The sequence below is a fragment of the Dipteris shenzhenensis genome, chromosome 4, assembly GCF_047967505.1.
Source record: "Dipteris shenzhenensis isolate YYH24624 ecotype China chromosome 4, Dip_SZ_1.0, whole genome shotgun sequence".
Taxonomy (NCBI): Eukaryota; Viridiplantae; Streptophyta; class Polypodiopsida; order Gleicheniales; family Dipteridaceae; genus Dipteris; species Dipteris shenzhenensis.
The window spans coordinates 14,054,802-14,070,517 of record NC_141599.1 but is presented as its reverse complement, the minus strand read 5'-3'; the positions used below and the strand labels follow the sequence as shown (position 1 = coordinate 14,070,517).

At 42.4% G+C, this 15,716-nt stretch overlaps 1 protein-coding gene across 2 annotated transcripts in view; it reads right to left on the bottom strand.

Annotated features, from left to right (window-relative positions):
• Positions 1-2,452: 2,452 nt before the first annotated feature.
• Positions 2,453-15,716, bottom strand: part of LOC147902495 (phosphoinositide phosphatase SAC6-like) — a 77,117-nt gene continuing 63,853 nt past the window's right edge. For both annotated transcript variants that reach the window (XM_087373536.1, XM_087373537.1), the window contains 5 exons: positions 7,107-7,179; positions 6,918-7,011; positions 6,696-6,782; positions 3,165-3,231; positions 2,453-2,994 (listed from right to left, as the gene is read on the bottom strand). In XM_087373536.1, the coding sequence (XP_087229662.1) occupies positions 2,867-2,994; positions 3,165-3,231; positions 6,696-6,782; positions 6,918-7,011; positions 7,107-7,179 (449 nt within the window). In that variant the 3' untranslated portion in view covers positions 2,453-2,866. The remainder of the gene's footprint in view (positions 2,995-3,164; positions 3,232-6,695; positions 6,783-6,917; positions 7,012-7,106; positions 7,180-15,716) is intronic.

Genomic DNA, 15,716 nt, shown 5'->3' with positions numbered 1-15,716 from the left:
ACTATCAGCTCTATGAAAACATAATCTGCCCTCTATTCACCATTATCATATGATAAGGAACTATCAGCTCTATGAAAACATAATCTACCCTCTATTCGCCATTATCATATGATGAGGATGTTAGTCTCAAATAATTCAGTACTCCATATGAGGCTTATTGTTGAAGAACTATCTTCTTCTCAAGTTTTGGTATACTCCCATTGGTTGTTTTACAATGGGTCTAGCAATGCTATTTTGACTAGGCTCGTATCCTTTTTCTTGCTAGGAGCCACATTGTATGGACCTTAGTAAATCGGTACTTGATCCCCAACATATTGGTTGCATTGGCCATGATTTGTCCTACCTCATAAAGAGTTTTACACTTGAGATTCCTATAGAGCACACCATTATTCCCAGTTTTGTTCCTGGAAACTTTGAATATCTACAAATTTGATGTCATTTATCTTGGTAGAGTGCTGTCTTTAGTGCGAGAAATTCAAGAGCCTTATATACAAGATGATGGATTGATATAAATCCTTTTAGGCTCTTTGTTGTGACAAAGATCATTCCATACATTCTTTTTCACCCTCTCGTTTGCGATAGGACTAAATAAAGTCCATGACATGATCATTCATTTTGGGAGTCGACAGAAATTGGGTTTACAACTTCAACAAGAGAGCTTATAACTTGTCTGAGTTGGCATCAAAGAGCTTATAACTTGTCTGAGTTGGCCCGACCAATTTCAAGGACTCTTGGAATGTTTTGTCATTTGGAATGAGTTCGACCTTTAATAACATAATTCTCTTTTATTCCCGAGGTGAAGTATCTTGTACAACCTGGACTTCACCTCCTTCAATTTTGTCCTCACTTACTATATTAGTATTGATAATCACCCTTTGATGATTCATTTGAGCTATCTACGTTGGATGACCTTCAATGAGATTTTGCATGGATGCGCCCTTCCACTTCGAGGTTCTCTAATTATGTAAGCACTTCAAGGCTTCCACTTTCCATTATATGAATTCCTCCAAAATGTCCTTTTAAAACTCATGGCCATGTTTCTAGGACTTTGACATCTATGCATGGTTTTTTGTGAGTATCTATGAACACTATTCCTAGATTTGGTCTTTCCCTATATGCCTATACATAGTGCTAATACATAGTGTTTATACATAGTGCTAATACATAATGCTTTCTATGCATGTTGTTATGCAAAACTACCTTATAGTATTGTGTTAAGCTCTTTTCTTATGCATTCTATTGTGACTCCAATTTCGAGATGTACATGCTTGTGCGACGATTTGTATCTCCAATTGTACAAGTTTTATTTTATTAAAGATGTGTGTACCCAAATTTTCAATCTTATTATTGATGGATGCCAAGGCTTCATAATGTCGCGTGAATTATTGCCGATTATACTTGAAGTAGATTGGTAGTTGTCCAATAATAAGAGGTATCTTCTTCACTTTGTACTTTGTTAACCTTTGTATTGTGCAACGATAGATGTTGTGTTCCCTTCTTTATCCTTGACAGACCTTGCTTTCTAGCTTTTCTTTTCGACTATCATGGCATGATAGGATTTCTACCATGTTTGTATATGTCTTTCCAATATAGCCTTTCCTCCAGGGATTCTGTGATCTCATAAGGGTTCTTGTATGGCTATTCTCAAATTGGGTGTGATGAAATACGATAAACCACTATGAAGGCCATACACCGACTGAAAAGGAGTGAAATTAAGTGTTGAATAACATAGGCCACCAATAGAGGGATACTGAGTGGGATAAGTGACCTTGAAGGGGGGTGACGCAACAATCCCAGGCGATATGAAAAAGGGACGAAGTCAACGAAGGGCCTACAAATTGTGGCCTCAAGTAGAGTACCTTGGGTAGGGCAAGGAAAAATGTTACCCCAGGCTAGAGTATAGAGAGGCAAGGGGGTTTTTTTTTTTTTTTGGGGGGGGGATATAGATATTAAGGGCAAGAAACATAGGGTTGTGAGGCAACAAGGAAGAAGGGAAAGGGCAAGTGGAGGGGGGCACCGGGAGCACAAAGGAAATGGACAAACAAGGGCAATGAAAAGGGGGAGCCAGAGCGAGGTCCAAGGCAGCGGAGATCTTGAGGGTGCCAAATGGGCAGCCAGGGGAAGAACTAGGAGCAGCAGGAAATTATAAATGTTCCATGGTTATCCACTGCTTGCAACAACCTCTTTGAATTTCCAATATATTTTTGGAAAGAAAGTAGCAAAACATCTTGCAATAGCAATTACTGATTATCTTATCTTGCCTGTGCTTCTCATGGTATGGACTTCTGGACTGCATATGCAGCTCTGCAAAGAGAGAGGCCATCAAGAGTCATGAATACAATAACCCTTTGACCAAGACACTCGCCATATTGAACTTAACCTTCATTATTACCTCATATTTGCATCATTTTATGGGTCTCTAGATGCTTACTGGAATCTAACCTTTCCTCCGTGTATTTCTCCCAATCTGTTGGATTTCCTTTACAGTCTAGTGAAAATAGACTCCCATACATTGTATCAATCATAAGTACGCAATGAGATAACATCTCACATGTATTCTACAATCAATTGAGGGCCCATGACAGATGAACAATGGACCTGGCCTTGAAAGAAATTCAGTCACATCGCATATAGGACAACTTTCCTTTTGGAAAGATAATACAAAAAGATGCTTTCAAGCTCCGCATCCAGGCAAATATGGTACAACAAAACTGCCCAGCAGGTCCAACTTATAATAATCAATTGCATTCTGCTGATTGATCTTACTTATGCCCTAGTACTCCTGTCTCCTTTCTTATTAAACAGAGGACAAATCAGCCACAAGTACAAAAGAATTGGATTCTCCCGACCTTCAAGTACCCTAAACTCAAAATAGTTTACAAAGGCGTGGACGACTGCAGAACTGTCTTCCATTTACCTTGATGGCAGCTGCAATGCCAGCTGTAAAGCCTGCCCATAGTACTGACTTGATGAAGTAATGTACATCTTGTCCAACTGCATTGAGAATAAAAACAACAATCATTTACCAGAACAATTTTCTATAGTCAAACAATAAATGTCAATGCACTGGTTTCTTTAAAGCAAAAACTTTAAGAATCCAAACTCAAATACAAGAAAATATGAGAACAGTAACCGCTACACTACACAGAAAGATTCACAGATACCTCGCCAAATCGAGCTTGTTGTTAGGGTTAATCCCGCCACAATCAGAGCTGAAGCCAGAGGAAGATACTGCATATAAAGTAGGACAATCTTATTAGGACTGTTCATCTCTCTCTCTCTCTCTCTCTCTCTCTCTCTCTCTCTTTAAAACCAAAACAAAGAACAGAAAAAGACTCCATCAATCACTGCAGAGGAGTTATGTTTGTGCAGTCTCCATGGGGATATCTGTCGATAGAACTGTGGATTTCCGTCCACAAGATCAATTCCGATCTGTTGTCAGTCCAAAAACATGACATGTTTTTTTAATTTCTTGCACTTTATTTTCGCACTTCCGGGAGTCCCTTTCCCATCTGAATTGCATACACAGGACTTTGTAGTGATTTGAGGCTATGTACTCTTTGCAACACACATAAGGTGGAGACTGAGGAAAATGTCCTGATGTGATGTCCAAGATACCATGAGATCCAAGAGAGGTTCATTGCCTTTTCATCCAGGGGTACACTGATATGAGCAGTCATTTCCTAAACCAGAGATGCACTGCACTCTTCATATACAATGTCAACCCGGACTTAGGTCTAGACTCACAAGAACCACTATGGTTCATGGCCCTGGACAACAGGAGATCACAAACTTATTCACAGGAGGAGGAGGTGGCGAGACCGGACCTTGATTTTGAGGCATACCAGGTCAGCAGAAGACTAGACAGAGATCATATAAGCACCTGTCCCATTCAGGGTAGCACCATTGTGGTGTCTCAATGTCAGGTTGCCTTTCATAAGCCATGAGTACCATCCTACAAAGGAAGCAGTCAATGATGCCAGTGGCACATATGAGACTGTTGTAGAGATCCCGATGATTTCCTGATGGGACCCCAGTTGGGTCAATGCAGAGCTTAAACTACTCATGAACGACAAATGATAGGATAGGACAGGAGCTACTCCCCGCCTATGGAGAATTCAGTTCATGTTGTTCCTTGTTTTTTCGCTTCTTTAGTCACAGTCCTTCTACAGACATTAACTCTCTCTCTCTCTCTCTCTCTCTCTCTCTCTCTCTCTCTCCCCCTCCCCCGATGGGACCCTAGTTGGGCCCACATGGAGCTCAAACTACTCATGAATGACTGATACAGGACAAGACATGACATGATGAGAGAGCTACCTCAGCTTACTCCTGACAAATGGATTTTCTTTCAGTTCATGCTATTCCTAGTTTCAGTTTATCAGTAGTTTCATGGAAATATGATTGACACCTCTAGTTCTCCCCATGCGGGTGTACTCTCATGTTGATTTTCAGCGCCTTTGATCTCATAGGATTTTTGGACTCTCTCTCTCTCTCTCTCTCTCTCTCTCTCATGATACAGATACTGCTATATGTTGATGACATAGTCCTTATCTCATCCTCACCAGAGGGGCTGCAGAGACATCTAGAGGCCCTAGAGGTGTTTTGCAGAGAGAGACAGCTAATAGTCAACCTTGGGAAGACCAAGATTATTGTCCTCAACACCTCACATGCAGGGCTTCGTCGACTCAGTTTCACCTATCAAGATGAGCGTGACATTCATGCATAGAGTTTGGGACCTATCCCACTGGAGACTACTGAGGTTGGCCCTGGAGTCATCCAGAAGATTAACTAAGAGAGGGGGCAGACACATGGTATGCACGTGTCCACATGGTTTGCCAGACATCGGATTCAAATGGACAGGCTCCCTCCCTTTCAGTACAGTATGAATGCACCCCCTGAGTCAATCCCACAAGATGAGATTAACCATATCACATGGTTAGATTTCCTCCAACTCCACACGTATCGAACTTGGCGGGGGGATCAAGAGCTTCCCACCAAGGCCCATTTTTACCGCGATCATTCTTGAGCATCTCAAAGAAAGGGCTCATCATTAAACCCCAATATCTCGAGGACAGAGAAGTCTCACATGCACTGAGAATCACTATTAGGCACATGCGGGTTTCATCCCATCAAGTGAGGATTGAGACAGGGAGAGCAACGGATCTACCTGCAATGCACACTGGGAGTGATTGACACAGAGCACTTTCTCTACGCCTGCAGAGGCCACTCACGATACGACAGCTACCAAAGCACCCTCTATTGAGGTCAGACCTATTACAGCTTTCCTCAGGGGAGACCGCCTGAGACGAGGGGTCACTCTGAACATAGCTCAACGAATTCACACATTGAGAAGCCCCCCTTTGCCACCACAGCATGAGACCCCCTGACAGATGCAGATCCGAGACAGTCTTCACCGCCCATAGGTGTGCCACCACGGTATCGGCAGAGGAGACCTCCCGAGACGAGGTGTCCCTCTAAACATAGCTTGATGAGTTCATAGATCGAGAAGCCCCCCTCTGCCACCACAACATGAGACCCCTTGATAGACGTAGATCCAAGACATTTTCACTGCCCATAGGCGTGCCACCAAGGTATCGGGTTACGGATTTTGAGTTCTAGTTCCAGTCTCAGTCTACCTCAAATAGCACGTGATATTTTGTTTGAGCTACTGAGTTTCTTTATTTTGTTTTATTTTCAGCATAGTACTCAGCAAGGGCCTTAGCGTGCCCTTTGCTCCAGCCCTTTGTGGCTTGTACCGCGAGGCTTTCCGAGGATGTAAATATTTCTTTCTTTCTTTCTCTCTCTCTCTCTCATGGAAGGCCAGCTCTAAGAAAACAAGGGCAAAAGCTTTTCAACTGGTTCAGGAATCGGCAAGCAAGAAATGGTGTAGGAGATTGAAAGCAGAAATTCTAGCAAACCTTTATAAGAATGCAAACCCTGGAGAAGCATACCAAAGAACACTTGTGGAAAATGGGGAGCGCAAAATTTCAGTTATTGTGGACAGCATATGAACCCCAAATATTACTTCAGTTCTCTTGACATGACCCTTCATGAAAGGTCGGTCACCAAGTAAAGAAAATAATCAGACATATCCTACCAGATCTAAACAAGAGCGACACAAAAATGGACAAGTCCAAGGTGTACATATGACCAATGTAGACAGAAGAGGTAGAATGTAGCAGCATATCTCCATGTAAAGACATGATTACTCAAACTAGCAAGAAATTTGGTCAGCCACACCTACTTAAGTGGAATTACCATCATCCAACCAAAGGGATTTTCCTCTAGCATTCTTCATGTAGAACCTTTCTCATTTCTTTTAAAGCATACATAACAACATACTATCCATGAGGATGCACAATGATATGACTATCAAGCTACACAACTTGAAACCTTAAACAATGATCATCAGAATACCCAAACGTTGTCCATACTCCATCCTATGGCAAGTAAAGATTTACTATGACAAGAAGAAGGAACCAAACGGAATCCTAATCAAAGATACATCTGGAAACTACATAGTCAAGGTCTTTGAAACGAACCAATAAAGGGCAAAAGACCATCATGTTCCTCAGACTCAATTATTAATCAAGCATAAAAACTACACAAGTGCAGACATGACTTCAGCTACATGCATGTGAAGGTTCTCACATCCATATGCACATAAAATTTTAAAATGGTTGAAGAGCACTTACAGCAAAGGCTTCAAAACCATTCAATTGAAACGGGGATGGCTTATATCGGCTTACGATATAGTGTCCAGATATAAGATCTATGGCATCCTGCACCACTTGTTATCTTGGTTATTATTGAGACTTTTTTGACAATACTCAATGACAATTATAAGATACCACAACCTGATCACTGCACTCATCAGAATTTTTATAGTAAATTAAGTATGTACTAATACTGCTTACCTGCTTGCTCCCATCATGAAAGTTATTTAAATAGTACCGAGCAAGCGCACTCCAACCATCTTGTATAAGCCCAAACACAGTCCGCTTCCCATGCCTTGTAGAAAGAAATGTGTCATCATATTGCATTTACTGTGGACTTTAGTGATATATGTAATGAGAAATCACCCAATACCATTTTCTAATACGTACCGAACAAAATCTCCCTTTAATGCATGAGTGCCAGTATATTGCATGCTTATATCATCACCATGTTCAGCCCACACTGTAACAAAACCACCATATTTAAGATCAGTTAAAGCTTATAGTAGCAAAAGAAATCACATGTAACAATTTGTGTGTGTGTGACAAATGCGTGTGCACGCACGCACAAATTGGTGCCACTGAAGAAAAGGAATCATTATCATTAATAATGACCCAAGCAACAAGCCAATATTCTTGTCAAGAGTGATAACATCAAAGAATGTAGACCATATCTAATTTACACACAGACACACAAAAGACGAGCCGTGCAAAAGAAGGGGAAGGAAGGGGAAGTTGTCATCTTTAGAAGGCATTCAACCTTCCTTCTTTTCGAGTCAAATTAGCAAATCAGTTGCATCTAAGCTTAGTTTGACTATGGAAAGTCAGAGAAGATGAAAAGTTAGGTCTTACATGCAACAACAAGCTGTACAGTCAAATTGATAGGGCCTTCTTGGAGTGCCCTGCTCCAAATCTTATCAATATAGACAAGCATTCAAGGCAATGTATCTAGAGTCTCTTTTATAAAAGAGAAAAGCATGAGGCTACTCAAAGATCTTGAGCTGAATTGAACAATGAGCCACGAAATGTAAAACCAAAGAAGCTGGGCTGAAGGTCATCGGGTTGAAGGTCACACAATAGCCATAAATAAGAAGCTCATTATTTATATGCAATAAGAAGCCGTAGTCTTATTTGAGCACACAAAACTTTTAGTGCCATGTATTGTTTGTTCAATGCATTTGGCAGAGAATACTGAAAGATAATCATAATCCACCTATGCCAGTCATTGGTCCATGTAAAATAGCTTCAAAGGTTTGTTTATTGGACTCACGTGTACAAATAAGTTTATGCATGTGTTTCATCATGCACCATTTGTGAAAAAGCCAGGTAGGATTGAGGGAAGAGGCTAAGAACACTTCAGCCATTTCAAATGCCTACAAGACGATGGGACCGTGCTGTAATGGTTATTATGCCAGTTTTCTTAGATCTTAGCAAGGCCAAGATATGATTTGGATTGGCACCGATTCGTCATAAAAGCATGGCGGTGGCAAGGGGAAAAGATAATAGGTGGGCTCTTGCTACTTTGGCCTTGGTTCACCACCCTATCTTGCTCCCTGGCAGCTACAAACATTGGGCAGGACTTAGCCAGATGGCCAAGCTTCCTACAACAATGACACTATCCTAGAAGCCTTGCAACCTTCACCCACTAGAGGACTGCCCTTTGAAGAGGGTGAGGTGGAAGGCTCCTTGGCTACATGTCGGACCTTTGAACCCCCCTCATCCATAAAAATTGAGGTTGTTGTCTTTGGGGGGAAAAAACCCTAACTTAACCTAACCTAGGTTAACTCTGACCTAACCGAACCTCGACAGAGGTCAACCCCACCCAAGGGTTAACTACTAAATGGGCTGAACCCCCAGCCCAGCTAGGGGGTTAGCCCAGCTAGGGGGCATGTAAGAAATCCTAGATTTACTATATTTAGAAATGTACTAAGGAACAGGAAAGAGACTGAAATAGCAGAGAACAAGGAATATTTGTATTGCTTGAGTGTCTGTAGTGTGTAATCTATACAGTTGGGCCTCTCTTATATAGAGAGTGAAGAGTGACACATGAAAAGGTGTGTACTCCAAAGTGTATGTGCATGAAGAGGTGTGTATCCCTTGTGAAGGGTGTGACCCGTGATGAGAGGGTACATTACAATGGTAGTGTCTCTTCAATAGAATGTCTCTCTTGTGATGGGTTGTGCCTCATAGGAAGTGTCCCATCAAAAGGGCATACCTTTCCACAAGTGTCCATTCATCAAACCATCCATAAGTCTAAGGTATAGAGAAAGGAATACGTCACAGATCGTGACATCCCCTCCCACTCAGAATAAGACCCTGGTGGAGATAATGAACTAGTGTAGAAAATATCACGGTAAATTCTGAAAATATTGCTGTAATATGTCAGGGTACTATTGTAAATCTTCATCAGATTGCCAAGTAGCGTCAGAGTCGTCCAGATCTCACCAAAGAACAAGGAATTATGTGATAAGTCGATGTTGAGTCTCTCGCTCAGTTGATGGTCCAGAATACGCTTAGGAATAAGGAGAACATAATCGTCTTCGATTTCTGTTGCTGTAATATGTCAGGGTACTATTGTAAATCTTCATGAGATTGCCAAGTAGCGTCGGAGTCGTCCAGATCTCGCCAAAGAACAAGGAATTCCGTGATAAGTCGATGTCGAGTCTCTCGCTCTGTCGATAGTCCAGAATACGACCAGGAATAAGGAGAACATAATCGTCTTTGATTTTTGGGACATAGTCACCTGCAGGAGGAACTGCTTCATCATAGGGAATCTACGTCTTTAACAAAGAAATATGAAATGTCGGAGCATTTCTTCCAGAACTTGGTTGACTTTTTCAGACTCGCCATCTAATTCTGGGTGGTAGGCTGAGCTGAACAGTAGAGTTGTACCCAAAGATTCGAACAAAGAAATCCAAAAGTGACTGGTAAACTTAGGATCTCTGTCTAAGATGATGTTCTTGGGCAATCCATGGTGTCGAAAGATGTGTTGTATGAAGAGTTTGGCGATGTCCGGAGCCTGTGCACTTCTTTTGCAAGCAACAAAGTGTGCCATTTTGGACAATCGATCAACAATTACCATAATCTGAGTGTTACCTCTAGATGATCGTGATAGTGTTGTGATAAAATCCATGGAAATACTTTCCCACCTTTCACTTGGAACTGCAAGAGGCTGAAGAAGTACTGTTGGAAGTCGTCAGCTTGCTTTCATTTGTTGACAAGATAAGCAAGATCTAACCATTTTGATGACGTCGCTTTTCATCTGAGGCCAGTAGTATGTTGCACTGAGTAACGTGTAAGTCTTGTTGATGCCTGGATGGGCAGCATAAGGAACTACATGATGCTCTTTTAACAAAAGACGTCGAACATTCTTGTCATGTGGTACACAAATGCAATCTTGATAATACAGAAGGTCGTCCATATAAGAATAGGATGAGAAGATCTTCTGTTCGGAAGTAGAAGGTTGATCTTTTGAAAGAACTTGTATTACTTTGCCGAAGTCTTTATCATTGAGATACTTCCCTTTGAATGAATTCGAAACATCCACAGGTAATGTAGAGATTACCATAGATGATGCTAGAGTTAACCTGCTGAGAGCATCTACAACTACATCGCGTAGTCCTGGAATCTACTCAATGGTCATGTGAAAGTTGGCCAAAAACTCAACCCAGTGTGCTTGTCGAGCGTTCATTACTGGCTGAGTAAAGATATACTTTAGAGAGTGATGGTCTATCTTTACCACTGAGTCGGCTCCCATGAGATAATGTTTCCAAGAGCGGTAGGCATGTACAATGGCAAGAAACTCCTTATCATAAAACGGGCATCTGGTTTGGATATCAGAATGTTTATGGCTATCAAAAGAAAGAACTCTGCCTTCTTGCATCAAGACTGCTCCTGTAGCGATGTCGGAAGCGTCAGTCATGACCTCAAATGGCCATAACAGGTGGTAGTGAGTGCTTGCTTGAGTTGTTGGAAACTATACTCTGTTTTGGGAAGCCACTAGAAAGCACGGCACTTTTCAATAATTCGGACACGCGGAGCTGCAATCTATAAAAATTGATAGACCTTTGTATGGTAGAGGTTTGCCAATCTGAGAAAAGAACGGACATCATGAACATTCTTAGGAGTAGGCCAGTTTCGGATTACCTTGACCTTCTTGGGATCCACAGAGATGCCTTGAGCTGAAATAACATGTCCCAAATATTCGAGTTGGGTTTTGAAGAACTCACTCTTCTCAACGTTGATGTAGAGAGAATTTGCGCGGAGAACTTCAAAAACTTGGTGAAGATGTTTGTGCTCATGTAGGGATCTGCTAAAAACGAGGATGTCGTCGAGGTAAACCATGATGATATCAAGGAAAGGCTTGAAGATGTCATTCATTAGTGTCATGAATGTGACCGGGGCATTGTTTAACCCAAAAGGCATGACCAAACATTCATAGTGTCCATACTTTGTTCGAAAAGCTGTCTCCTTCTTGTATGCGGATTTGATGTGAACCTGAACGAAGGTCAATCTTTGAAAATTGTGTTACGTGTAGAAGTTGATCGAAGAGGCGGCAATGGATACTTGTTTTTTATAGTGAGCTTGTTGGGGGCTCTGTAGTCGATGCAGAGGCGCATTGACTTATTCTTTTTTTCCACAAGTAGTACAGGAGATCCGAAAGGGCTGCGACTAGGCTGAATGTGACCTTTGTCGAGTAGTTTGGTCACCTGTCTTTTGATTTCTTCATTTTGAGTGTAAGAAACCCGATAAGGAGGTTTCGATGGTGAATTACTGTCAGGAATAAGTTCAATTGGGTGATCCACTGGTCGTCGAGGTGGTAACTAGTTGCTTTGGCAATTCCTGTGGAAAAATATTCAGGTAAGGCTAGAAAAAAGGTTGGTTGAGATACTCAGGAGGATCCTTTGTTGGTGTCTCCTCTACTACCGTAACCAACAGAAGTGAAGTCTTTACTTGACGTTTACAAACCCACTTCTTTACTTGTAGGGCGGAGGTAACTAGAGTTGAAGGAGAGTCCCTAGAACTAGCTAGCTCAATAAGTTTTTCCTGGTGGACAAACTGGATAGTATGGTTGCGAAAACTGATTGATGGATCATAGTCGTAGAGCCACTGTTGTCCGAGTATGACATTGTATCGAGAAAGAGGCATGATGTCGAAGTTCAACTTGTCCATATAATGTTGGATGCGAAAGGACAGGTTTTTGATCCAGGTGTTGCACAAGAAGGTAGTTCCATTTGCGAGTTCAATCTAATAGTCCATGGGACTAGGACTGGTGGTCAACCGAAGTCTTTCGACCATAGAACTAGCTAGGAAATTATGAGAGCAGCCACTGTCGATGAGGATAGTGACTGTTGTTCCTCGAATCGATCCTTGGATGCAAAGTACTTGAGTGGCCACGGAAGGTTCCGGGTTGCTAGCAAGGCTCATGTCGATGGTATTTGCCATTCGAACAACTTCGCCTTTCTTGTCTTGTTGTGGGGTAGCATCTTCTACTTGGGAAGTACTAGGTTCCATATTCAAGTTTTGCTTTGGTCGCTTTGAAAAATTGAACCATCTATGGTCGCCCGTGCAAATGGTACAAAGTCCTTTTGTGCTGGAGTTGTTCTTCTTGTCAGAGGCCACATCTTTATGTTGGTGATGAAGGTCATGACTTTATGATGAGGAAGAGGCGCGATCCTTGGAGGAGTGCTTCTATTGGGATCCAACATACGATTTCTAAGACTTGTTGGGATCTTGAGACTGTCGCTGACCTTGATTACCGGAGTTTTTTATGAACGTGGGGTTATCTTGAGGGCGAGCACCCTTGGCCATATTAGAGTTTTGTGTTCTATTAGAACTCTGCTTCCCTGTGTTTTGGAAATCTGTAATGCGCTCTGCGTAAGCAATAGCTCCGGCTGTGGTGGTGATGTTTGCTTTGAGGACATCAATGCGTAATGAGGGATTTAGGCCTGAGATGAAAGCATGAAGGCAATCGTCACAGTTAAACCATCGATCTCCAGCACCAATGTGGTGAACTGAGAGATGTAGAAAGACAGGGAGCCCGTTTGCTCAAACTGTCGAAGTTTTGAACGTGCTTGAAAGTCCGCATTGGCAGGTATGAATAGCTTATGAGGCACGTGTTCAAAACGTTCCCAAAAAGTTAACACACTTTTGCCGTCCTTTAACCCTCGTTGCCACCATAGAAAAGCTGTATCTTTGAGGGGGGAGGCTGCCAAGGCAATTTTCTTGCCTTCACTGAGGTCGACAGTATCAAAGTACATGCATAATTTTGTGAGCCATTGGTCAACTGTTCGGCGATTTCATTGACCAGTGTAGTCCTTTAACCCTCGTTGCCACCATAGGAAAGCTGTATCTTTGAGGAGGGAGGCTGCCAAGGCAATCTTCTTGCCTTCAGTGAGGTCGACAGTATCAAAGTACATGCGCAATTTTGCGAGCCATTGGTCAACTGTTCGGCGATTTCGTTAACCAGTGTAGGCTTCCGAAAGTTTAATGTCAAGCCTTTTAGTTATGGAAGCTTGGAGTAAGCAATAGAGGATGCAAAGTTCAGTGTTTTCTACCTCTAGTGGGATCGGGTCCACATAATCGTCCGGTGGCGACACATCATCCTCTGTATATGTAATACTATGAGAATCCTGGAGTTGTTGGACTTTCTAGACCAAGTCAGAAATCTTGTCCTGAAGCTGAGAAATTTGAAGTTGAAGTAATGCTTCACCTTGTATGTTTACTTCAGGGGTCTTTTTTTTATTAGGGTCGCTTATCTCCAAAGAGGCTGCACGCGAGCGGTTCAAGATATCTAACGTCCCTGTGAGAAGAGCACGAGACTGCGCTCTAGTTTGTACCATTCCTGGAAGAAGATCCGGGCTGCTCCCTGAGATTGCTCATGTTGGAGAGGGCAGCGGAGGTAGGATGGAACCACCCGTGGAAATCTGGCAAAGGTCTTGAATGAGGTAACACTGGTGATGCCGAATTGGGTGTCACTGCAGAATCCACGGATCTGAGAAAGGATAAGGAGCTGCTGTCGGAAGCGGAGGATATCCAGGAGGAGTGCCTTTAGAGTGTAAATATTGTCTTCGGAAAGAGACTGAAATAGCAGAGAACAAGGAATATTTGTATTGCTTGAGTATTTGTAGTATGTCATCCATACAATTGGGCCTCTCTTATATAGAGAGTGAAGAGTCACACATGAAAAGGTGTGTACTCCAAAGTGTATGTGCATGAAGAGGTGCATATTCCAAGAATGTGAACAGCCAATCATGTCCTAGATGGGTGCCATTTCCTTCTATGACGAACGAAGAGAAGAAGAAGTTGATTAAGGAAGGAAAATGTTTCGGGTGTAAGAAACATAAGCCAGGGCACGTATGGCATAAGTGTCCCATTCTCTTGGCTAAAATTGCCAGGACGAATTCAATAAAAGGGAAAGCCAAGGCATCGAAGCAGGAGGGTGGGGCTCCTACCTTATCACCCTCGAAATCTACCGTGACTATTGAGCCAATAGTGAATGCTGTCCATTCAGCCAATACCTTTGGGCCTCATGATCTTTTTAAGGTATATGGATTCGTGAATGGACAAAGAATAGTAGTTCTCCTAGACTTCGTGAATGGACAAAGAATAGTAGGTCTCATGAGCTGAGCGATACAATCTCTAGATCTGCACCAACATGAGCAAACAAACCAAGCAGTGGCCAACAATACCTGGTTCACAACCACAACTCTGGATGCAAGGTCAAGACTGGCTGAACTCCAAAAGATGAGTTTCCTCCTGATACTCTCCAACATGAGAGCGAACTGCTGTGCTAGAGAGATGTCCAACCCAAACTGGCATCCCAGATATCTAACGGAGACTCCCCTTTGAATCCAAGTGAACCAGACTGGAGTGTCCTCATTACTGATCCAAAAGCCATTGGATTTGTTCCAATTAATGTGTGCACCTTGCCGCAATGCAAAACAAATCCAATGCTGTCCTGAATTAATTCAGTGTCTGTGGAGTGGCAACCAAAAATACAGCCGTGTCATCTGCCAACTCACTGTCTAAGAGCTCATCCTCTTGCCTTAGAGGAAGCCTGAGCCCTACAATTCCAGCTTGAGCTCTAATGTAATAGCTCATAGCCTCAGCCACAAAAAGGGAAAAAAAGAGGGCTAGGGGGCAACCCTGATGGACTGATCTGGTAATCTCAAACGTGTCTCCCTTGACTCCACCTATAAGAACCTGGCCGTGGGCTGATCTGTAGAGGACTGACACCCCTCTGATCCATGCATCTGAGAAGCCAAAGCGAGTAAGTATGCGGGAACTAAGATATCGACGATAGCTGAAGAACTTACACGAGATCAATTGAAATATAACGCAGAGCAACTCGTATCTTACAGTGTAAAGGCCATGCTATCATTATGCTTAACTCAAGGGATCTACGAGTCAAGCTTCTCCGACAATCCTACAAGCTGAAAGGAACTAAGATATCGATAGCTGAAGAACTTACACGAGATCAATTGCAAAATAAGGTAGCTGAAAGGAGCTAAGATATCCATAGTTGAAGAACTTACACGAGATCAATTGAAAAATAAGGCAACGGAATTAGCTAAGGTCAAGGCTCCAAGGAATGATCGGAAATGGGCAGTGTACCGTGAGGGTGTAACACTCATTAAAGAGTTTAAATCCAAGCCAAAAGACCCTCAGTCTTAAACTGATGTACGGCCGATTATGTTTCTTTCCAAGTCATAATGTAGGTACTCTAAATAAATGGAGCTGCTTTATAGACTCCCTGGGAGCTACCCTCCCTAAGCTGGTGTACTAATTGGTTTTCATGTTGTCCCATAGACTTCTTGGTCTTCCGTGGACATTAATAAACTTTCTTGCACAACCCATGAGCTACGTACGTACCTCACAAACTAAGGGGGCTAGTTAAAGGGGAGAGAACTGCAAGGGAAGTTTTTTTCTCATAATTCTTGTTTCAGCTCCCTGATGGGAGCAAGAAGTGGTCAAGCACTTGTATTGGTTGAGGGGTCT